This window comes from Alternaria arborescens (assembly GCF_004154835.1).
Source record: "Alternaria arborescens strain FERA 675 chromosome Unknown contig_39, whole genome shotgun sequence".
Lineage (NCBI taxonomy): Eukaryota > Fungi > Ascomycota > Dothideomycetes > Pleosporales > Pleosporaceae > Alternaria > Alternaria arborescens.
This window is the reverse complement of record NW_021167894.1, coordinates 27,567-50,747: the sequence shown is the minus strand read 5'-3', so window position 1 is coordinate 50,747 and position 23,181 is coordinate 27,567. Positions and strand designations below refer to the sequence as shown.

The 23,181-nt window shown below is 51.1% G+C and overlaps 9 protein-coding genes across 9 annotated transcripts; 4 read left to right on the top strand and 5 right to left on the bottom strand.

The window, feature by feature from the left end:
- Nucleotides 1-33: 33 nt before the first annotated feature.
- Nucleotides 34-854, bottom strand: AA0111_g10749 (putative kinetochore protein spc25; the record flags this gene model as incomplete). Its single annotated transcript, XM_028644536.1, has 2 exons — nt 34-578; nt 635-854. The coding sequence occupies 2 exons, from the start codon at nt 852-854 to the stop codon at nt 34-36; spliced, it is 765 nt and encodes a 254-aa protein (XP_028501611.1).
- Nucleotides 855-1,200: 346 nt separating this feature from the next.
- Nucleotides 1,201-4,233, top strand: AA0111_g10748 (hypothetical protein; the record flags this gene model as incomplete). Its single annotated transcript, XM_028644535.1, has 3 exons — nt 1,201-2,488; nt 2,538-3,165; nt 3,210-4,233. 3 exons carry the CDS (start codon nt 1,201-1,203, stop codon nt 4,231-4,233), a joined length of 2,940 nt encoding a protein of 979 aa, XP_028501612.1.
- Nucleotides 4,234-4,475: 242 nt separating this feature from the next.
- AA0111_g10747 (hypothetical protein) lies at nt 4,476-6,687 on the top strand (the record flags this gene model as incomplete). The annotated part of the gene is made up of 6 exons (XM_028644534.1): nt 4,476-4,717; nt 4,775-5,053; nt 5,112-5,269; nt 5,516-6,403; nt 6,456-6,475; nt 6,541-6,687. The coding sequence occupies 6 exons, from the start codon at nt 4,476-4,478 to the stop codon at nt 6,685-6,687; spliced, it is 1,734 nt and encodes a 577-aa protein (XP_028501609.1).
- Nucleotides 6,688-7,588: 901 nt separating this feature from the next.
- AA0111_g10746 (hypothetical protein) lies at nt 7,589-9,090 on the top strand (the record flags this gene model as incomplete). The annotated part of the gene is made up of 4 exons (XM_028644533.1): nt 7,589-7,786; nt 7,844-8,282; nt 8,334-8,359; nt 8,422-9,090. 4 exons carry the CDS (start codon nt 7,589-7,591, stop codon nt 9,088-9,090), a joined length of 1,332 nt encoding a protein of 443 aa, XP_028501610.1.
- Nucleotides 9,091-10,489: 1,399 nt separating this feature from the next.
- On the bottom strand, nt 10,490-13,783 carry AA0111_g10745 (hypothetical protein; the record flags this gene model as incomplete). The annotated part of the gene is made up of 4 exons (XM_028644532.1): nt 10,490-10,590; nt 10,642-13,126; nt 13,176-13,722; nt 13,776-13,783. The coding sequence occupies 4 exons, from the start codon at nt 13,781-13,783 to the stop codon at nt 10,490-10,492; spliced, it is 3,141 nt and encodes a 1,046-aa protein (XP_028501607.1).
- A 2,746-nt stretch (nt 13,784-16,529) lies between these two features.
- On the bottom strand, nt 16,530-17,969 carry AA0111_g10744 (hypothetical protein; the record flags this gene model as incomplete). The annotated part of the gene is made up of 3 exons (XM_028644531.1): nt 16,530-17,683; nt 17,733-17,833; nt 17,881-17,969. The coding sequence occupies 3 exons, from the start codon at nt 17,967-17,969 to the stop codon at nt 16,530-16,532; spliced, it is 1,344 nt and encodes a 447-aa protein (XP_028501608.1).
- A 1,642-nt stretch (nt 17,970-19,611) lies between these two features.
- On the bottom strand, nt 19,612-19,986 carry AA0111_g10743 (hypothetical protein; the record flags this gene model as incomplete). The annotated part of the gene is made up of 1 exon (XM_028644530.1): nt 19,612-19,986. One exon carries the CDS (start codon nt 19,984-19,986, stop codon nt 19,612-19,614), a length of 375 nt encoding a protein of 124 aa, XP_028501606.1.
- A 721-nt stretch (nt 19,987-20,707) lies between these two features.
- AA0111_g10742 (hypothetical protein) lies at nt 20,708-21,605 on the top strand (the record flags this gene model as incomplete). The annotated part of the gene is made up of 3 exons (XM_028644529.1): nt 20,708-20,831; nt 20,906-20,915; nt 20,966-21,605. The coding sequence occupies 3 exons, from the start codon at nt 20,708-20,710 to the stop codon at nt 21,603-21,605; spliced, it is 774 nt and encodes a 257-aa protein (XP_028501667.1).
- Nucleotides 21,606-21,661: 56 nt separating this feature from the next.
- On the bottom strand, nt 21,662-22,853 carry AA0111_g10741 (hypothetical protein; the record flags this gene model as incomplete). Its single annotated transcript, XM_028644528.1, has 3 exons — nt 21,662-22,231; nt 22,295-22,580; nt 22,639-22,853. The coding sequence occupies 3 exons, from the start codon at nt 22,851-22,853 to the stop codon at nt 21,662-21,664; spliced, it is 1,071 nt and encodes a 356-aa protein (XP_028501604.1).
- Between the last annotated feature and the right edge of the window lie 328 nt (nt 22,854-23,181).

Sequence of the window (23,181 nt, the reverse complement as noted above, 5' to 3'; positions counted from 1 at the left end):
CATAACATCGTGAAATGACTGAGTGTCGCGCCATCACTTGCAAGCTTCCACGAATAACTCGCGCATGCCCTTTAGGAAGCCTGCTAGATCGCGTGTCTCGTTTAGTCTCTCCACAACCGTCTCGACTTCTTCGCGCTCAACCTTGGGCCGCATCTCCAACACTCTGTAGTCACGTTCGCTAGTGTCTAGCTCAAACCATGCCTCGCGATCCCACTCTCGCTCGTCGACGTTGGTATACACAAACTTGAGTCGATCGTCCTTGCCAAGTCCCTCGATTCTCAATCCCAGATAGTTTTCCCAGAAGTCGAGTTCCGGTTCGTTGTACCGGCTCTGGCCATCAAGGTATCTGCGGTGCTTGAGTTGGGCTTCGCGGCGTGCGGAGATGGTCTTTTGCACTTCAGCAATCTGTGTGCGGAGGCTGTCGCGATGCGCTAGGCGCTCGTCGCGCTGGAGGGTAAGGGCGGAGATGGCCTCTTGCATCTCAGATGTTTCTTGGGATTCCTTGGAAAGAGTCTGGCTGTGCTGGGCTGTCTTGAGTTCGAGAATCTCGATGTCGCGCTTCTTCATGCGTTGATCCTCTGCAGTGGAAGTTAGCATACAATCGTCAGCGCCGAGACAAGCCATCCCAACTTACCATGGAGTTCTGCAACGTTCATGCGAAACTGGTTGCGTTCTTCGAGCACTCGTCTTCGTCCATTTTCGATAAAGGCGTCAAATCGTGTAGTGAACTGGTTCATGCGACTGCGCAAGTCGTCGAATCCGAAATTGATGCTGGGTAGTTGGTCGGCCATGGACGGCGCATCGTGCGAGGAAGCGCGCATGGTGGTGCTGAGTGAGGGCTCGAAGGTCGTCATGGTGGGTGTGTTATCGCAGGGTACTTTCAGTATTCTGTGGTGCGCAGCGATTTGCGATTATGTCGTGGATGCGGTTAGATGACGGTGGTGACGGTTTCGATGGTTGCTCCGTAAACAAACATCCGCGCTAATGCGGCAGGAACAAGAGCGGGGCGCATGCACGTGCCGACGCGACTTTTGACGCTAGTGGAACTTTTTGGTTTGTTCACTCTCATCATCGCGTTCGGCATTCCCAGGTTTGACAGACATCTTCTCCGCTCCCGCCTACGACCATTTGCTTCCTGTGCCCGAAGTATGAGTTTATACCGCAGCGCTGTTACCGATCGAGAACCTCTACGACAGCCCAATGGCTGACAAGTCGCTCAAAGACCTGAACTACGGCCATCCTGGCGTCGCGAGTTATGATTTAGAAAACAGAGGATGGGCCTTTGCTAGGAACTATAAGAAGCGAGTCTTCAAGCAGATTCTAACTCCAACGACCTCGTCTTCTACGCGAAATCATGCGACACCTAAAACAGCACCACCGTTCTCTCTAAAAACACCAGTGAACAGGACGAGCATACAGGATGAATTCAACAATACAGTTCAAGACGAACCCCTGCTCGCCCCGGCTACGGAGATAATTCCAGACCTGGCCTTGGTATCTGCTGCTATCTCTTCCGCGGCTTCGACCTTTGACCCTCTCGTCAGTGGCCTTTTATCTTTCGGTTCAATCACGCCCAGGGGTAGAGATGAGGCGTGGCGGATGGCTGCGTTGCCCACCGGTGAGACCGGAAGTATACTGCAATTGTGTATTTTGGATGACGAAACGCATGGTTGGACAACCGAACCGAGGCCATGGGTACGAGGGCAAACGTTGAAAGCTGCAGAGAGCGGATTCTGGAACGAGGAAGCGGCACCGATACAGCAGGTTTGCTTTGCACATTCAGAGGAAAAACGGCCTTTGCTTGCCGTGCGACTTCCCACACGCACTGTTCTATTTCACCCGGACTACGACCGTCAACCACACGCTGCCGCAATTTCCCCGTTCTACCGTCTGCCAGCTTCCACCATCCAACCGAACCGCATACTCAGCATACACCAGAACGACACAGGTGGCTTTGCCCATGTCGATGTTGCCTTTAACCCGGACTTTCAATTACAGTTTGCGCTGGTCGACCAAAGCCAAACGTGGAGTGTATGGGATATCGAGCACCGGCTTAGGCTTGGCACATATTCGGCTTCATGCATGCTCCGCGGAAAGGTCAATGATTCGGATGACGGAGATACAACTGGCCAAGACGGCTGGGCAAGGGTTCTGTGGGTCGCCGATGTTACGACATTGATGGTTTGCAACAGGCGCCACTTGAGCATCGTTAGCATCAGGGGCGGATCAACTTCGTATTTGCCTTGTCAAGAGATATTCAGCGAACGGTCCGCGGACTGGATTCTGGATGTTAAGTTGCATCCAAAAGACCGCAGTAGAGTATTCGTCTTGACCTCTACTCGACTCTCACTGATTGCAGTCACTCCACCGAGTGAGCTCCAGTCAAGTGCCGACGACACAGGCGCTAAGATACTTCTATTATGGCGGCACTACAGGGGCGCTGAAGACTTTACGCTTGGATTGAGTGCGCAAACGCTGGCAGACGATGGTATGTGCCAAGCTCAACCTATGTGAGAGGCCGACTGACCGATGAGCAGAGACGTGCGTGATGATCCATTCTCGTGTCAACAACCTCGTCCAAGTATACAGCTTTGTCGAGCGTGATTCTGGGCTCATTACCGCTCCTGATCCGACTCTGCTAAATCTATGCCTTCCGGACCCAGGGCAGATTACGAACATTTTCATCGAGACAATGGAACAACGAGAGTTGATGTCCGAGATTGGTTTTTTCCAACTATTTGTGACGCAGTCTGACTTGAGCGTCCACGAGCTCATTGTATATACCCGGACCTCTACGGCGGACGACAGGATCGAGGATGATTATGCCATTGCAGATTTTGAGCAAAGCACGATAACACGTCCCAGGAATCCCCCAATCAGGTCTCGTAGGATCAACAAAGACGAGGATTTCGTAAGCCCTGACGGACTACCTACAACAGCATTGCCATGCTCGAAAATTGCAACACCACAGTCGCATTGGCATGACAATCTGAATGATAGTACTGCTTACGAAACACGAAACAACAGCCTCTTGGGTGAGGTGATGTCGCAGTCCAAGAGCTCAGCAGAGGAGTCTGGCGCGATGGATGCGGTGGCGGTCATGGACCAGGTGAACGAGATGCTGGCGACTGGTGCAGACTTGCCATCTCTACCATTGGGTACTTTGTAAGTGACCCCTGCTCACATCAGGTATAAACTAACATTCACAGGATGGAGTTTACGCGCACGCATTTCGACGTTGCAGATATTGACGAAGCTTCGTCCAACTTCGAAGAGTTGTTTTCTTCCGGATATGAACAAGACACAATGGACGTTCAGCGTATTGCACCTATGTACGTGCTTGGTTTGGCTCACGACAGTGACCCTACGATTTCGGACGTGTACGACACTATACTCCAGACATGGATTGCGCCTCTTCCCACAGAAGTGCCGATCCGCGTTCGTCAACGCTTGGAACGTCTGGCTCGGCGGGTTGCCACGGAACTGATGTTCTCAAGTACTTGTATACGTGATGATCGAAGGCAGGGGTCTGCCTCCAGCACGCAGCATGGACAAAACAAGGGCGGTGGTGTCGCGTTGCCCATCTTGCCATCAAGGCCCAAAGAAAGTGCTTTTTATCCCGTTTCAAACTATCCGATCTCTCAGCCGCTACCGACACCACCATACTCATCTATGCCTCCGCCCTCTGTGCTGGGGTCATCTCCGCCAGAAGCGACTCCCACTCCTCCCGCCCTACCCGATCCCCTCAGTCGCCTCAACAAGTATCTCTCGACTTCCAAAGACCCGGCGATAATCCACCCGAATGTGGCTCAAGGTCTCGCGCACTGGCAGTTAGGAAGTGATCCTCACGCGTACGATTGGGCCAGCCTAGAGCGTGCTCTCCAATCTGAAGATCTTGACGAAGAGAGCCAACTGCAACGCGAAAAAGAACGCAAGAAGAGAGAACGTCGGGAGAAACGCCAACAGCGCGAAAACGAGCTTATGAAGGCCAAGCTTGAGCTCACGAGGAGTAATGCCGTCAGTCAGCCTACCGCGTTCCCTAGAAGCTCTCCAGGACCCATGTTGGGCGGCATGGGGAACAGCAGTCAGGTATCAAGTCAAAGTCAAAGTCAGATCCAGGTACCACCTCATGGCGGCAGCTTCATGATGCCGCAAAGTCAAGTCGAGCGCGGCAAATTTGGAGGGAAGTTGGACAAAAAGAAGAAGAAGAAGGGTAGGATTAGTGGGTTCTAGTCTTGATGGCCTTTGGGCATATACAGAACATGCATTTCCGAAATGATGTCTGATTCGGTGCCGTCATCAGCGCGGAAAGAAGGAAGATCTTCCCCTCAAAGTGGGGTTGGAGGGGTAGCCTCCCCATACCACCAACTACATAGCTTATCCTTACCGCGGATCCGTTCCTAGGTATCAAGTACTTCATCCATCATCTGCGTCCACAAACTATTCCACAATTCCCTCTGAACAACCAAATCAACATGTCAGGTTTCCCATCTCTCCAGCCCGCTTTCACAGTCCGCGTCGACATCGATGCGCCGATGCAAGTTGGAGGCCAGCATGGCGCACAGCTCGTCATCGTTCCGATGGTTTCTGGTACGGTGAAGAGTGAGGAGGGCTTTGAGCCGAAGTTGGATGGAGAACTACATGGCGTTGGCTACGACTACATTCACAATGATGCCGACGGCGGAAACATGCGCTTGGACGTGAGGAGTCAAGTCAAGTGAGTGGGAGGCTGACAAAATTGCATTAGGCAGAGCATGGACTAATGGTTGCATAGGAACCATGACGGCACGGTTCTGGCAATGTATTATAAAGGTACTGTGAAGCTCACGCAGGGAGTCGGCAAAGTGCTGTCTGGTGCTCCCGATGCTAAGACAACCGACTATGGCGATTCATTTGTCAACTTCTCCTTTGAGACGGGGAATGAGAAATACAAGGAACTTCAGAATGGAACCTATGTTGCTGCAGGCCATTTCGTAACGGGTGAAGGCAAGCCGGGCGTTGTGGTGGAGTACAAGGTCAGTAAGGTTGTGTACAACGCCAGCCAGGGCAAAATGTAGGAGGTAAGTCTGTTATCGTATCTTTGTTTGGTGCGAGTTACTGATTTCTCCTAGGGTTACTGTGGGAATATCGCGATCCTCGTACTTACTGACTGTATCAAATGCCTGTATCGGTTCCCCGTTCTCATGTCTTGACCCTCTTTTGCTAGTGCGTGCTGAACTGCCTTTACCTTGTCTCCTCAAGCCACCTCGCAGGATCGCTGACATCTGTGGTTCGTGACTGATGTAGAGTAAAATCCCACTCACCTTGACTAAAGATTCTTGTCTGTTACAATTGCAACAAGTATTACTGTGCGTTTGCCTTGACGCTCCTGATTTTGTTACATCCACGACTTACCCTTACTCCCGATCATACCACGCTTTCTGCACCACAGGATCATTGCCATATTCTGAGAACCAATCAAGAGGTCAACATCACTGCATTACGCTTGTGAACCGTTGCTAATTTGATGAATCAGACGCCCATTGCAAGCTCACCAGTAGGATGCCTGCGCTATCGCAGCCTCTGATGGGTTCGGCAAACCGGTACACTGCGGCCATGTTTGATAAGCATTACGAGGATGAAAACTATTTCGGATTCGAGACGCTTGTTGACCCCAATACCTACAACATCCAGGTCAAGGCCTACATGGACAAGAACCGATGTCGTCTTCAAGATTACATGGTCTTAGTTGGCACATACCACACTCACTTCGGACGCCAAAAAGTATGGGCGCGGCCCACGGGCCTGGAGGTTGAGTATTACCACGGCTTGCCGGAAGCGCTCGAACTTGCACGAGTAGATGATCTGTTCGAAAATCGCATCTACTACGTCCCGCCGTTCAGCTACATGTCCACCTCTCAGAACACGCGTATGAAGAAGGAACGTCTTTACGGTATGAAGGTAGTTGAGACAGTTGTCAACGCCGTCTTCCTGAAGCAAGGCTGGCTCGTTCACTTCGAGGTCGACTCTGATACAGATGCGCTGGAAGCTTTCAAGCATGCATGTATCAACTATGAGCCGAGGAAGATGGAGGCTGCAGACAAGGCCAAGGTTAAGAAAGAGAAGGAGGACTTGAATGAGGAGTATCAAGCTCGCGCTTGGGGTCGTCAGAACAATCATTGGGATAGGGGATCATCTTTCTCCCATGCCAACGGCCAGGACAGATACTCTCCAGGAGGACTACCATCTCCACGCGTCAAGACTGAGCCTACGGATGAGAACAGCGGTCTTTTCCAAACCCCAGACATTCCCAATCGTGGTCCGCAAACCCAAGCTGGTTTCCCCACTCGAAAGGGTGATACACAAACACCCGGTCTTTCACATTCTCCTATACGCCGCCCTCCGGCTCCAACCACTCCACGTCGTAAGTGCATTGATCTGATACTCACATCACCAAGCTAATGTACTTGTATCAGGCCGCCAGCCACCCACATATGTGAGTATATCAGCTTTGTTATCGTCCGTAGCAAAGACATCAGTTTCATCGCTAACTTGTGACAGGCTCAGACACAGGCTTACGAGGCTGACCTCCGTACACAACTACAGCAAGCAAACCGTGCTCGCGAACAAGATCGTACACAGCTACGGCAGGCGGAGGAGAGGATCAAAGAGCTTGAGGGCATTCTCATTGCCATGGGTGGATACTAGAGCGCTTGGTGGCTGATTTGAAAGCGATGTTGCTGGAAGGTTCCCATCTGGACGAATTCCGTGCGAGTTGACTGTGCATGATTTCGTCGAGCAATGGGGGAGCAGGATAGACAGATGAACGTTACACTGGATCACTGGGAGACTATCACAGGCGAAGAGAGATGGAAACACTGGAACAGATTGACAGTCGGAAGGATAACAAGTCGAGGAAAAACGTGAAAACTGATTTTCTTCCACATGTGTGAGCAAAATAGTATCTTCAGACGAGTCGAATCCAGGAGAGGAATACCTAAGAAAGTACTCATAGTATAAGGTATGAAGATGCCAAAGATGATGAAAACGACGGTAGCTACAGTACTGGCGATGACTGTGGGGTGGGACGATCGGGAGGAAGAACATTATGACCAGTGAGTAGTAATGGAGTGAATCCGTGCGGTTGCAAGGTTGATGGCCATCATGCTCAGGTTTCCATATCCAGCGACGCTTCTCATGTTGATCGCACTCCGTCTCCAACATCAGCTAGTCGCGGCGGACCGGCCACTTGGATAGACATTGAGATATGCTTTTCTGTTGATGGCAATAATTTTACCTCATTTGCATACATAAAACCCTCAATACTAGGCTGTCATCTCCTTCGCTCTGCCACCCTATCAATCCTGCTCACCTTCACCTCTTTGATAGGATATTGGGCGTTTGCTCCCACTTTTAGCGCGTCTCGCATGAAGTACAGCTTCTCCGCACTGGTGACTCCCTCCACAACAATATTACTTGTCCGGCTATTTGTCGCTGCAACATATGTGAGTTCACGAGAGCACATATATCTTCAGCCTTCCGCTAATTATTAGACTGGTTCACTACAACATTTCACCTACGCATCACACAGTTCAGCTCGCCGGCCACCATGATGGTGAGAAAGAAATACGTGCTTGGTGATTACGCCAAGTATAGCACGGGTAGACTGGCAGCTCCATTTGCTAGTATCTCCAATATGGAATCCTACGAATTCGCCGAAAAGTTATACGTGGACGACAAGCACCGTGCCCACCGGTGCCACATGCTCCTCGTCGGCCACTACTCACGGAAGTCCGGAGGTCCGCCAGTATGGGCGCGTGCAACAGGTGAACGAGTTTGTTACTACTCAGGAGCTGGAACTTAGGTCAATCCGTTAGTTCAGGACATACACTCTTCGAAAGTTTACTACGACCCCCCCTTCAGCATTATTGGTGGCTCGCAAGACTACAGTAATGCAAGGCCTGGTATGAACCCGGAACGGAAACTTGAGCGCGCGGTAGTCGAATCTGCAATCAACCTCATCTTTCTGGCGAGTGGCCGCCTAGAGAAGGTCTTCGACGTAGTGAACCCGGACCTACTGGGCCACTTCAAACTTGCGTGTGCGAATTTAAACCGACACCGGAAGCCTCTCCATACTACCGGCGATGCCCTTATTCTAGGGGCGAGTTTGATACCACGTCGCGGTGACAGCATTCTATCTTTAGAGCCGCATGGACAACTTCACAGCAAGGATTTGGTTCCGATCGATTCACGAAAACGACGATTCGTAGACAGCAGGGATTTGACCAATGATTCGTCACAGGGTAATTACAATACCGATATATCTTTCGGACTCTGCTAACAATTTGATGTAGCCTTGATCAAACGTGCACGTCTATTCGTAAGTCATCCCTTACCTTCAGCAGGTGAACTTCGTCAATGGTCACTAATCTCATGCTTCAGGATCACATCAGCAGCTATGAAACAGAGATGCGCGCGGAGTGGGAGCACGAGATTCTAGATCTGAGGGCTCAGCTCGAGGAACAAAAGGCGAAGACCAACGCGGCAAAAGAAAGACACAGGCGAGAAAAGACCAAGCGTCGGGAAGCGCAGGTACAATCTGAAGCATGGAAAAGGAAATATACCACGCAACAAGACCGACCGGAACAAGCTGTATCAGACGTCAAACTAGAGGAAGAAGAAGAGGAAGAGCAAGACTGGAAGTCCATGCTCTTCGAGCAAGAGAGACGGACCGAGCATTACAAGGCCAAGTTTATCGCAATCAAGGAGCAGAAGGTTCATTGGGATATGAAGCAGAAGAAGATGAGTGACGCGATCTATGCCCTCGAATCCAAGATCGTGCGCCTGAAAAATCAGATCGGGAATTTGGAGGCTAGTTTCGGGAAGCAAAAGGAGGAGCTCGTGAAGCAGTCACGAGAACTTGCCAAAGAGACGGAAGCACGAATTTTCTGGCAGAGGAAGCATGCGGATTTGCTGGCTGACTCACGAGACCATAGACTGCATCGTGCCAACTCAGCAGCTCGACAAGACGTGAGAGCTCCACTATACGGTAACCCTATATCACGTCAGTCGGCATATCGTACAAACAACACAGGAGCACACTGGAACTGAAACTGCGATCCATATGAACAAGATGGTGTGGGTTGGGGCCGATCGAAGCAGAATGATTTGCAAGTACTCTCTATAGAAGACTAAATGAGCCAAGTGCAATGCTTTCACTGTCCCCATAAGTCTTCGCGTTTAAAGTTGCAGTCATAGGTTGCTATCAAGTAGATGTCAACGTATCCGAAAGATGATGTTTTCCATAGTTTGAAAGCACGCCAAGGAGCCAGATGGCCAACTTCGCCTACATCCTGTCCCCCAAGATGCGGTTCTGGCCTTTCCTACATTCTCCGAAGAATGACCAACGCCGTCGACCTCCAACGTCTCCTCAGAACCTCAACCCAAGCCCAAGCCTCGGGTGGGTACCCGCTCTACACCCAACTACATTGCTTTTCCGCGGCACGGCTTAGCGTACCCTCATGACCGTCCTCTCTCCACTGTTCCTACTGCAGTGTGGCAGCACCCGTCTCCGCGATTGTTGAACGGCGCTCAATCACCCACCACACCACGAGCCAGGTAGGTAACACGATAAGACCGCATGCGGTCAAGCATTGCTTCTGAAGCGACTGGGCCTCAAAAGCGTTGGTCGGATGAGTGTATGCGCAGTACAGTCGTTATCTGGCAGAGATCTATCAGAATCGTACGTTGAACAAGGATCCCCACGTCACGGCCATCAATACAGTACCAAACATCCTCACCGTTTCATCCGCCGACACCGTGGGGAGAAAGAACGCAAGGCGGCCGTTTGTTAGTCGTATGTCTTAGTGTGGGACACGTTGTGCAGGTGAGCTATTTTCCGAACTTAAAATGGCGCTAACTTCAAGGGGGTGCGGAAGTTGGATGACGGATGGAAAAGCAATGCTTGGCTGCGTTTGAGCTTTACTGAATGTGATGGCGATTGCAGGAGTTGCGGGCCTGACGCACCCTGGGTTCGAAGCTGTATTGTAGATCTTATCGAATCGATCTCCGGACAGTCGATTGTGAATGTCAAGGTTGTAGTTGTGATGTATCGGCCAATCTCCGCCAATGACATGTCAGCACAGCGGTCATCTCTGTTACATATCTGGGTGAACACACGCATAAAGGACGAGATGATTTTGATTGGTGTTGATTACACGCTATTAAACTTGGTACTAGGATGCAGTCGACGAATGGAGAGTCGAGACTGGGTGCCAGTGAGGCAGGTATCTGAGAGTGCAATCAGTCATAAATCGAGACCGCCCTCGCTTCATGCAATGTCGTTATAAATGGAAGAAAAGAAAGAGATGTGGATGAAAACGTATTGGGAACAGCAATGATGACGAGGTGGATGCCGGAGCGAGTCGATACAGGATGCAGATAACCGAGTGTGACGGCGATGCATGGTCGACAGTGGCGCACCCCCACTCGATAAACTCAACCAATAGCATCACATTATACCCTTGAGTCCGCGAAAGCCACCAGTTTTGGAAGACGACGGCTTCTTCTGTTCCTTCTCTTTGACCTTCTTCCCAATGTTCTGCGCGCCACCTGTCTCATAGTCAGTCTCTGATCTCGCAGGCTGTGATACAGATGGCTTACCTCGACCGTATATCCGAACTTCCGACTTGGGCTCTACTTTTTCTTTTCTGTCCTTGTTGGAGCTACCATCGGTATCGGCGGAGAAGCTACTCTGTCCGCTAGATTGGGGCGGCTTTGGAGCCTGAAACTGGTTGTGCAGAGAGGCGTCATATGCTGCGGAGAAATCCGGCCCATAGTTTCCGCCAAACCCAGGGTAGGGCGATGGCGCTGTTTGCGACCGTTGCGGCTTTCCGTGTTGTAGTGATTCAAGCCTAGCCGGACGAAGTGGTGAAGGACCCGCACCAGGGCTGTGTACTGACTCCGGGGAACGGTATTCGTAGTATTCTTGCTCTTCGTTTGGGGGAACCTCTGTAGTCGAGAGAGGCGTCAAGTACCTTGAGCTGTAGTTGTTCGCTGTTCGAACGCTGGAGTTGCGACTCATGCGCGATGTGCCGAAATCGATATGGCCAGCCTTGTCTCGGGGGTAGAGCTGTCCCATCTCCGCTTCTCGCTCACCTTCGAGATCGTGGTACTTCATCTGCAGCTCGGTGTACTGCTCAAGGAGACGGTAGTGGGTCTTTTTCAGCTGCTGCATCTTGGCGTTGCTCGCTGCGAGCGTCGAGTCAAGCATCTGCTGAACGGAAGACGGGAGCTGTCCCGGTATACCGGTGCTTCTGTCAGATGTTTGCAAGCGCGACTCTAGCTCCATGATCCGACGTTCGTAAGCCTTGATTGATCGTTCGCGATCTTGCTCCCGGCTGTTCAAGCGCATGTTTGCAATCTCGAGATCGTTGCGCAGGTCGTTCCGCTCCTGGATGAGGGTGTGCAATTCCTTCCTTTGATCTTCGAACGCTATGATCTTGTCCTGGGCAGACTCGAGCTCTCGTCGAATGTCGCTGTAATCCTCGAGCTCATATTCCAATGCTTTCGTTCGTTGCTGAGCTTTTAGTTGCTCTGCCTCGGCCCTCTCTACAATCTTCTTAAGCTGTTCGTAGTCTGACTGCGTCCTTTGTAATTCATATCGCAGACCGCCTTCGTCACTGTGCCATGTCTTCTCGCTCTCCTTGTATGACCGGACCTTGTTGTTCAGCTCACTCTCCCATTTCTTGGACTGGCTTCGGCTCGTGAGTGTCTCCTTTTTGAGTTGGGCATACAGCTCGTTGGCCTTGGCGAGTTTGGCCTTTAGCGTCTTGTTGGTGTTGATCAGATTTTGGGTTTCGGCTTCGGCGGTCGCTTCTTTGATATGCTTCCGTTGGAGCTGTCCAATGTGGGCAAGGTGTTGTAATTTGAGGTAACGCTCAAAGTTGAGGTCGTTCCGAAGCAGCATAATTTCTCGTTGCAGCGACGCCATGGTGTGGTTCTGGAAGTCACTCTGGCCAGAAGTCTGTCCAGATATCGATTGGGCGAAACTGTCTAGACTGGGTTGCTGCGCTACGAACCGCTGTGCCAACGGGCTAGCCATGTCCGGCTTCTTTGTATCAGTAGTAGGTGGTAGTGTTGGAGAGTCCATCATGTCGCGACCTTTGAGCAATGGAGAAGCCATCGACTTGATAGACACGGCAGACTTGATTGACTTGCTCCGTGGTACTTCAACATCTGGGATTTGTGGAGCATCACCCGAAACGTTCATAGTCGACTGAGTGTTTCTCCAGCTTTCGTCTGAGTCATGCACGGTCGTACCATCCTGATCATCCAGGGTGAACTGCGAGGGTATTTCTGGGACCGGCGGTAAAGCTGCGTTGGGTGGAGGACCGGGATCCTCCAATGTCGACGATACGGCAACGCAAAGATCCATGCACTCGACGACGACGTCTGCGGGATCACTCTTCAGCCACCTGTTTTCGCTAAGCTCATCTTCGACTGTGGTAGTGAACATATTAGGGTGCAGCAGATGGACCCGGCGGTAGGGTTCTGTCCGGCTGTGGATGAGGTCCTGATCTAGGTCGAAGTCGCGCGCTCCAGGGAAGTTGAGCGACTTGAGGTACCTCCTTGGCTTGCGCACGAAACTCATAAAGTTGAGCGGGAACAGGCCGTAGAGGAAGGTGAAGTAGTGCATGAGCGTTGGCGGGGGCGAGGCTGGGTAGTCCATGGATGGTTGCACCTGCTCCCAGGCCTGCTCTGAGCTGTCATGGTTTTCCTCGTCTTCTTCTTCGCTGTCGTCATCGTCGTCGTGCATATCCATCCCGCCAGCTTTGCCATCGTTGTTCCCCAGCTTGTCCCAACACAGTATCCGACAGTAGACAAGAAACATCTTCTCGAGGTGGTGGTCCGAGGTCAGCGCTCCGCATATGTGCGGCAAGAACATGATGAGCACGACGAGGGCCAGCTCGATGACGGTCGACGAGTTGTCGATGAGCAGGCATTTCTCTAGATTCTGGATAAGGGGCGTTTCGAGAACGAGGTGGAGATGCGGGGGCTGGAGGCGGACAAAGGCACTGAGCAGGTTGAGGGCCTGTATGCGATGTTGCTTCTGCACGAGGAGGTCGTCGAGTGTGAGGAGGAGGATCTAGAGCAGTCAGCCAAGGCCATGTGCATGTGCATGGTAGAAGAACAACCTTTGGCATCTTGCGCCCAAAGGCGACTAAGACGGCCTCGAGCTCATGGGCGATGAACTCGCTCTCTGGAGACACGGCATCGGAAGGCACCTTGGTCCTCGCCAGGTATGCGTCCAGTATCTTGTTGGTGAAGAGAGCGGACAAGCGGGCGTGCTCTCCATCGTGGTCCTCTCCGGGGTCGTAGACCAAGATGCTCTGCACAAAGGCCCTCGCATCTTCAATCTCGCTCTTCTTGTAGCCTATGCCGTCGATGACCGGTCGCAGGGCCGAGTTCCACCAGGCGGTCAGACGCGCCTCGCCTGTTATCGCGGGCCGAAGCAGTCGCAGAGCTGATAAGAAGGCGCCGCGCTTGTCGGGGCTATTGGCGACATGGCGCAGGTACAGCGCGTGGAGATCATCGTGGAAGCGCTGGGAGTCGTGGTCGTCAATGTCGTCATAGCGCTGGAGGAAGGCGTCTATGGTGGCATAGAGCTCGTCGGGCAGAGGGTCGGGCACGGTCGAGGCAGAGAAGGCGGCATTCAGAGCTTTCAGGGACTCGCGCATAGACCTGCACGTGTTAGCGGTGCTGCCACCCGGCCAGACATTGGGGCAGCAGCGTACCCAGACATGATTCTCTCTTGCTGTCTCTCTCCACCTGCCGTGGATGCAGCTGGGCGATGTGGGCGATGCGCAGTCTATAAGAATTACGGATGCAGGAGTAAGCATGTCACTGCCCATGCAGGTCCGGTCTGGGGAGCCAAAGCTTTTTGACAGCGGGAATGCGTGGGGTGACGACAGTGAGGGAGCAGCAGCCAACGGCAGCAGACAGACAGTAGTTCAGTGCTGCGCCTTCAAACACGACCTGATGCTCCTTTTGCGCGCGAGCATGGCCCCATGGATGTGCAGCGCTATTGAGTGAGCCCCGGACATGCGCCAAAACAAATGCTCGTCTCACTGCCGGCGTCCCAAGTGCCTTCAAGCATCCAAGGCCTGTTGGCGTTGATGATGCTAACCCGAGGTGCAGTGCCCAGTCGCGGCTAGGGGGCCGTGCGCCACAACCCTGCAAGCCACTACAAACGGCCTCGAGGCCACCATAGTTGCTTCTGCCACCTTTGAAGACTCGCCATTTGCCCGCTGCCTTCGGCCCATCTCGTTATTACTATGTGTCTGTCTGGCTGTCAATCCATGTGTCTGTGCACGGGACTTGTGCTACTAGACGTCTTCCATCACGACAGTTGAACACGGTCAAAAGCAACTCATCTCGAACCAACATGTCGCGGCGGCTCGTCCGAATCCAGCATGTTGGATTCGCTCGCCCTGAACCCTTGCTACGCATCCGATTCGACTTGAACAGCCTCCACCACGGCAGTCGCTCGCCGGACTGCCAATCAGACATGCTTCTGAGAGACATTTCCTATGCGAGCCTCTAATCGTCTCGCAACTCGCCCAATAATTACGTGTGTCAGCCATGCTGTTATCTTTCCCCTCGGGTCATACCTCTATATTGAAAAATGTCCCGGCGTGGCGTTTCGCTTTGCTTGGGCACGCTTGGATCAGACAGTACGCTATATGCGGCAGCCCTGCAGCCTCTCCTACCCCAATATCTCACATGTCTGACTGCTGCAAACTCAATACATAGGGTCTCCTCATGCACAAAGCAACTGTGTTTTCTTTACTCACTAGATTAGCAACAGCCGATCTTTCTCCATCCGAAAGCACGCTGGAATAGACTTTTCCAAGGCCGTCGAGTTGCGCGGGATGCGCCGAAGCGGACCTCCTCTGCCAATACTATCGCCAATTACCGATACCGAGAACACGGTAACCTCGGACCCATGCCGCCATGTGCAGCTCTGCCCCGTACCTCTCTCTTATCGCAACCATCTCCCTCATCCGCCCCATTCCGACTTTTTATTACAATTTCCATCACACCTTCTCTATCAAGATCAGCGAATCTGCCCCGTCGGGTCCTCTTCCGATCGGCTTAAAAGTAGCCCCGTATGCTGGATGCAAACGTGATCGTCTCTGGGTGTCTCGCCCTACGATAGCACTAATTCAGTTGTGATTTACGAAGCTACATGACCTAGACATATACATTACAACCGGGCATCTGATACACACAGAAATTGTGCTGTTGGAGAGTAGAAGATCCATCTGCTCTGACATGACCCACAAAGGCAGGATGACGGCCGGCGATAATCCCTGGCCTAGTAAGCGAATAACCACCAGCTCCAGGGTTGCAAGCTCTGTGTATGATAGCGCTATGTTTCGGCACAATCCAGCCATCGATCTGGAAGAACGACCAAGGCCTTCAAATCATTGTCCAGATGGCAAAGCAGTTATTAGAACAGAAGTATCAGCTAAGCCATGACAAGATCGTCGTCATCATCATCTTGTATTCTTTCGACAAGCGGGAGATGCGCAACTGTGTGGAGATAGCGGGACTCAGCACCAAGGTATGCACAATTGGTTCTGTCCAGGGTAGGAAATGTCCCTGTACAAACTGCACATGAGGCACGCTCATCGACTTTTGCCCACAACATAAGGCCACGAGCGCGATGTTGTCTTTGTGAATTTCCCCACTGACCACTAAGATAGCAAGAGTCCTTGGATTTGATGAGCGACGACCGGCGCGTCAACATTGTGGTGAGTAGGTCCAAAGAAGTCATGTCCATTGTAAGACACAACACGCTATAGAGCCAATGACTTTATGAACTTAAAAGTAAGCACTTTGCTGTCAATTGAGTCCTCCAACAAACCACAATAACCTTCACCGTCCTTCAACATACCCAGCATCACCGGTACACTATTCTCTAGACTACCCGATTTGTCGCACTTGTAAATACACTTGTTCTTCCACTCAAACTCAATTCAGACGCCACTACGGCATTTGATTCATTGTGCTCTTTGTTCTCAAGCTTCACTCCCTCGTTCTCCCGATCGATCTCAGTTCGCTTATAGTCTTTGAACTCATTATCGTGGATGGTCAGCTTTGCTGTGGCTTGTTGTTCTTCGAGGCCCTCCGCTTTTTGCATAGCTACCAGAACAGCCTGTTGCTCCTTGGTGGGGTCAGCCTCAAGCGCCTATGTGTCCCTTGAAATTCTGAGTGCTTTGCTTCAATACCGTTGGGGAGATGTGCCAGATTTGAGGCCCCGAGAGTACAGTTGTCACAATCTAGAAAGCCCAGTGGATTTGATTCGTGGAAGATCAAAGATCTCTCTTCACATGTCTATTTACGCTACACTTGCTATACAACCCAGTCGTCGGACCAGTACTTGTTCGTGCTAGACGCTTTGTATGAATGCTATCCGGAATTTGGCGGTGGGAAGCCAAGTGATACGTGCGTTATACAATCCATTCCTCCTAGACAAAAAGAGTCTACGAAGGTACACCGACGACCTGAAACTGGTAGTTGCACTGCGGCTTCGAGTTCGTAACCTCAATACTTCCATATCCGCCGCCTACCATGGTACTCTCGTCCCAAACCTCCAACTGCACCTTTCCTGGAATCAGCTTCTCGAGCCCGGTGAACTTGAACTTGTTGAAGCCAGGGCGCAGATTCGTCTTATTTAGCTCCTTGGTTCCGACGTTGACAACCGCTACGAGGTTGGTTTTGCCTTCGGGGACGAGCACGACGCCGGACACAGCATCCTCGGCGGCCCTCGCAATGTCTCCCGACTTGACTACGTCGTCGTCGTAGCAGGTACCGCCGACTGTAAGCGTATGGTGCCAGAAAGTGCCCTGAACGGCTTTTCCATTAGTGGGACGCATGTTCGCTGTTGTGCGGTCGCCCCTCTTCCATGCGGCGATGAAGGGTTGGAGAATCTGCCAGTAGCCTGTATGGTCGTATTTATCCGTGAGAAGCTTCGTTCTGTCGTCCAGCGGATCTGGGTGAAGCTTTCCCATGTAGTGACCCTCACCGGCATCGTTCCAGGTCTGGAGCTGCACTATGTCTGGTTGCAAATCGAGTACCTGACCAAACCTGTTCTCAAGGTTATCTTCGCCGCGACGGTACCAGTTGTCCTTGTTGCTGAGGTGCTTGTATTGTACTGGCGAAATACCCATCATGAACAGCTTGTTCGCTTTATCGGCAGCGGTTTGGAAAGTACGGTCCGTCGCAGCAGATACGGTGACTTTTCCGTCTTGCGTTGCAGGCCATGAGTTCCAGTTGAATACGCCATCGAGAGCAGTGCGGCTGTCGAAGAAACTGGTGCTGGGGTTGTAGATCTCAGAGAAGCCGGGCACGACTAGCACGTTGCCGACTTTGCCCTTGAACTTGTTCCAGTCGTTATCTGTAAAGTCCTCGCCGCCGAAGGTAGACATGAGAGGCTTGTCGATATTATCAGATGGGTCTCGCATCTTGAGATAAGAAGGATGAGTGCTATAACGCTTGAAGTAGTCGGCGTAATCCATGGGACTTTTCAAAACGCCATGACCATGGTCAAAAGAGAAGAATAGACTGAAGCCGCCAATGTCTTTGGCATTATCGAACATGAAGGTTACGGTGTCATTGGACCACCACGCGAATTGGTCTGGGGTTTGTCAGGAAGGCGTTGAGCTTGCATCGATAAGAGTCTGTACCAAAGTTGAGCGCAAAGCCATCCAAACCAATATTCTTTGCGTCGAGAATATCCTGACGGACATCACTCTTTTGGAGGCCACCCACCATGTAGTGTGCCACTCTGCGCAAAGATCAGTATACGTAAACATCCAGCACCAGGTAACTTACATTGGCCTGTCGACGACAGAACGTGGTGTAACCCGACCAGCAACAGCGCTAGCCATAAGGCCGACAGCGAATGTAGAATCAAACCGCATCTTGTAGCTTGAAAATCTCGTACAAGTACCAAGTCAGTGATGTGGTTGATGGTGGGATAGGTGGTTGTGCCAGTCTACTTTATAGCCCCGATGTCGTATTTCGTAGTGTTCCTCGAAACATGCGTCTGCGTAAGGCCACCGACTACACAGCCCGTGGCAGCCTCGCCGTTCAGGACAGTAGCGGCACGAAATGAAAATTAGGCCTGCCAGCAGGGATGCTCGTTCAGACGGTAGCATCGTGGTCACGCTGGCTTTCCACCTTATCCGAACAGCCCTCCATGAATATCTGCGCGAAGCCTGTCCCGCTCTTCGCGCTGGTCCAGCGATTATTGGCCTACCAATACTTCACCTGTTCCCTAGCTGTTAAAGGACCAATTCGCTGATTGCAACGAATGCGAAAAGATTGCAAGGACCATTCCGCGCATCTCCGCAACGCCACTTGCAATTCGGGCCACCAGCTGTGGAGACGCTTAGAGACCCGTGTAGGTTGGTAAGGCATTATCGGCATGGTTAGACTGCGATCAATGAGCCGTCTTGCTAGCCTTTTGTTCTAGAATAATGATAATAATGCGTCGTTGCATGATGCGTTACGCGACGGGCCGCGACGTGGATGAAGGAATCGGATAAGCCCAATCAGATTTGGTACTAACGTTGACACCTCTTGATACCTCGGCTCGGTACAGTAGTAGGTCAGTCAATGCCCGCCGTCGGCCAATGCCCGCGTTTTACTAGTAAAATAGCAAACTTCTAGATTCTAAATATTGAGAAAATTCTTAACAGTAGTAAGTACTAAAGAAGTTATTAGCTATAATACTTCTTTTACTATTAGAACGCAGCTCTACCCTACTATGCTATGCAACTAAAAAGGTACGTATAATTAGTAGTTTACTAATTATAGTATAAAATAGTATATATTGTTAGCTAGGCCTAACATTTTCAAGCGTAAATATAGATCTTATAGTATGTCTTCTTAACTACTCTATATATTTTAGCTTTTATTTAAAATATAAAAGATTTTACTATATATAAAGCTTTTTATCTTTTTAGATTTTTAAAATAGCTTTTACTTAGAAAGCTTATATTTATATAGTAGACTTATAGCTAAGTAACTAAGCTACCTAGTAGTAAAATAGTATAGTAAAGTTATAGAACTAGCTTTCTAGATTATAAATATAAAGAAATCTTCTAAAAAAAATATTAAGTGTTAAGGAAGTTATAGCCTCTAGAAGTATCTACTTTTACGAGTAAAACGCGGGCATTGAGTGCACGGATACTGTAGTCTCCCGCCTCGCCGTCATCATCCACTACGGCCCGCTGTAATAATAGGGTCCAATAAGTCCACGAGAACGCTATCAGACCATGATGTCGTGTTTCTACGCGCCCAATGCGAGGTGGGTCGTGAGGGCGCACATAACTCAACAGTTGAGCGAGCGGTACTATCCAAAACAACTCACAGAATGGTGGTGAATACGAACTCCATCGACCAATAAGAAACCATCTCAAGTGGCTTCGTTTTTAGATTGATGTGATTTGATAAGCACCCGGTAACAATGGTGTCAATTGAATATGCCTACTAGGTTGAGTACGATCATCCAACCTGTGCTATTCCATCAACACAACATCCTTCTTTCACCCTGTCGGCCTACTGTTTGTCTCCTCTCTCACCTAGCCCCTCTTTCCCTCCTTGCACCTTCGTCGCGCCTCCAATTCCTGTCGTCCGAGTGGGCTGCGCCTGATGGTCTGGTTGCTTGGCCGGATGATCTGGTTGCTTGGCCGGATGATCGTCTCCGCTCTTGTTCTCATCTTTAGAGGCACTAGACTGGTGATCCGTGTTTTGCGTGTCCGAACGCATCTTCGCGTTTGGTGCGGCAGAGGAGTTTTCAGATGGATCCGGAAGGTTGGAAGCAGGATTCGGCGTGTCCATCAACTTTGCGTGGCTGGGTGTGGTAGTGAAAGCGCGCAATTGGGATATGATTGGGCGTTGGAAGGTGCGCAGACGAAGGCTGATTGACGACATGGTGGGTATGTTGACGCTTTACGACCTGATGTTATTGCTGAGAATATCTTGAGAGGAATCCACAGGTAAATAGGCTTGAGAATCAAACAATCAATGTCTACAAAGTTTGACAAGTGTCAGAAGCTCGATTGTTGCAAGACGGATATGTGATGTCATTGTGACCGCTACGGCAGTGGCGAAGATCCGCAATTACCCCTGGAGTTGCGAGAGCACAACTCGGCGTCCCTGGACTAATTCTACGCATGCTTCGTGTGCGAACAGAAGACGAAAGGAGCTATGCGAGCAGGTGCCTCGCCATGCCCAGCCAGGTGTTGTAGCAACACGTGCTTCATGCATTAGCGTGCTGACTACGCCTCATTGGGTGGCGCATTGGGCTCCTTCCGTACTCGAGCTATTCGGAGAGCCTTGGGACGACATATTGTAATGCCGACAAGGGAAATTGGGAAATCAGACACGCAGTCGACATCACACCATCTCGTCTGTTGAGATGCGAGAATTTGTGCTCTTTGGTGATTCGCTCACCGAATGGAGCTTCAGCGAAGAAACGCAAGGCTTCGGGCTTTTTCTTAGGCAACAGTATCAAGACAAAGTACGGATCGTCAACGAAGGTAGGTCTCAGCAAATCCTCTACCATACTTTTCAAATCTTAATCAGACATTGGGTCTACTATTTGTCATTTTCGTGCCGACCGACAAGCATCGCCTAAATGGCCATGTCTAATATGTTGCCCGAGATCGTCTTGTTCGGCGCTTCGATGACAGAGTGGAGTTTCAGAGAAGAGACACAGGGTCTTGGGTGGTTTTTAGGAAAAAAGTATGCGGGCAAGACGAGGGTGGTGAATGAAGGTATTATGCACAGTTCCGTTGGTGTTTGTAGCGAAGTATAGATGAGCTTTAGATCGTATGCTGACTGACAACAGGCAAAGCAGGGTACGCAGCTTAATTCACATTCATGGCCTATATATTGACAAGTTCTGTAGTTATACATCGACCCGTCTCAAAGATGACTTCACTCGTATAATCGACCGCGCAACATCCCCAGGCGCGGCACCAACCCTCCTGTTCACAATCTTCATCGGCGCAAACGACGCCGCCATGCTTGGGGAGACGGAGTATGTGCCTTGGCCCATCTTTTCAGCAAATATTCGAGGCTTTCTCGAAACCATCCTTAGTGAGGATGCTTTGGAAAATACGAAGATTCTGCTGATCACCCCTCCGCCCATTAACGGATTTGTGGTCGAGACTGGAGAGAACAAGTCTGCAAGGGAAATTGAGGACATCAACCAGTGGAGAAAGGAAGGCCCAAGGTACAAGACGTACATGAGCAAAAAGAGGTATGCAGATGGTATCATGCAAATTGCGAAAGAGTACGAAAAGACGGGGAGGGTCGTTGGACTCAATTTCTGGCAGGACCTTGTGCATGCAGTCGTCACAGAAGAGGGATGGCAGTACGATGAACAGGTACCACCAGGATGCGGCCTGTTGGGCGCGCAGTCGTTCCCAACAGGGTGGTTTACAGATGGGCTGCATCTCGATATCAAGGGATACAGAGTACTGAATAACGTGTTATTGGAGTTAGTGACTGCAAAGTGGCCAGAGCTAGCACCCGAGGCGCTGTAAACCTGTATGCAATCATGCATTCGTTCTACTGGGTATCTGATCCGCTCAAACCACGCTCAACCCCTGTTCAAAGTGTTTCCTGAACCTTTGGGATTCGCCTCTACATACTCATCCCATGCTCGTTGCTTCATCGTCTCTTCGTCTGCTGCAACGAGATCGTCCTCATTTGGCTCAGGCTGCATCTCAGACTGAGGGCCTCCACCCTCTATCATGCCACCTCGGCGCTTCTCTTCCTCTAAGTATTCATCTATCGTCATTGTCGGTAGACTGTGGTCCGGACGGAAGACGTTCTTCTTCAGGGTTTGGCGGCTGTCCAATAGCGTAAAAGGCCGCATGGGTTTGCCGTCACCGCTCAAGATAGGCCCGGAGTACCGCAGCCCAGCATACTGACCATCAAGGCGCTCAGAATAACCGTCTTTATCTCTACCATCCTGTCGGCTGTCAGGCGCTTGCTGTGCCTGTCCCTGTGGGGGCGCGGGTGGAGCCAGCGAGATGATGTGCAATTCCTGGGCCATGGACTCCAGCGAAGCAAACGTCTGATGCACCATGAACGCCAAGTTGGTCAGATGCAACTCTCGTACCACTTGCTCGTCCTGTTCGGCAAGTTTTGGATTTTGTCGCAGGTACTGTTGTCGCATGTCTTAGCTCCAGATTTGACCCGTAAAAGCAACGTTAGCGTGACAACGTACCTCGAGTTTCCGCTTCAGCTCCTTCTCCTCCCTGAATCGGGAAATCTTTGCGTCCCGTCTCGCTGCGGGATCCCGCGTGTTAGCGGTGGAGAAGTTGCCCTTATCTTCCGTGTAGACTTCGAAGAGCTTCGCGTCCGCCTTGCCAAGCACATCATAGGAATCTAGGAGCTTGAGGAATCGCTCGTAGTGCCCCCGCGCTCGTAGCAAATTTTGTTTTCGAAATGATATTTCAGTGTTGAAGATCTTTTGTATGAGTTCTGCCAGGTGATAGTTTATCGCCATGTATCTGAATGGGTAAGCGAGGGCCATGGGCACGGGATCGTGGGGTGGGTCGGAATACGCACTGTAGATCAGACGACGATATGTCTTCTAGAGTCTCGTTCGGGCTGAACAGCGACACCTGTTCCGATATCTTTAGGCATTCTTCGTAGGTGGCGATGGTCGCGCCGAGGTTTTCCTGGTAGGTGGGACTGTTGGCTTCGTAAGAAGAAGAAAGCTCTTCGCGCGCCCTCTCGGCCTTTGAGAATAGTCCCCGGAGACTTTGCGGTTCGTTCGACATTGTGCAGAGGTTCTGGCTGAGGATCGTGACGATGTTGAGGAAATGGTAGTGGGGAGACACGTGAGAGCGTGAGTTGGCGTTGATGAGTCAGCATCGACCCTTCCTAAACCGCGTACCCCGCTATCGCCGCGGGTACACCGCGCACTCCTGAAAGCGGTGGCTTCATGGTGACAGACATTTCTAATGCCAACTTCTCCCGGCATGTTCAAACGGTCACGACTGTCCGGTAGGGCCAGGACGAGCGAATTTGTCTGAGCACCCGTTGTCGGTTACATGCATCGTTTGCTTGCTCACGGACGCGCAACAGACTGCGCAAATACTGGCAGCG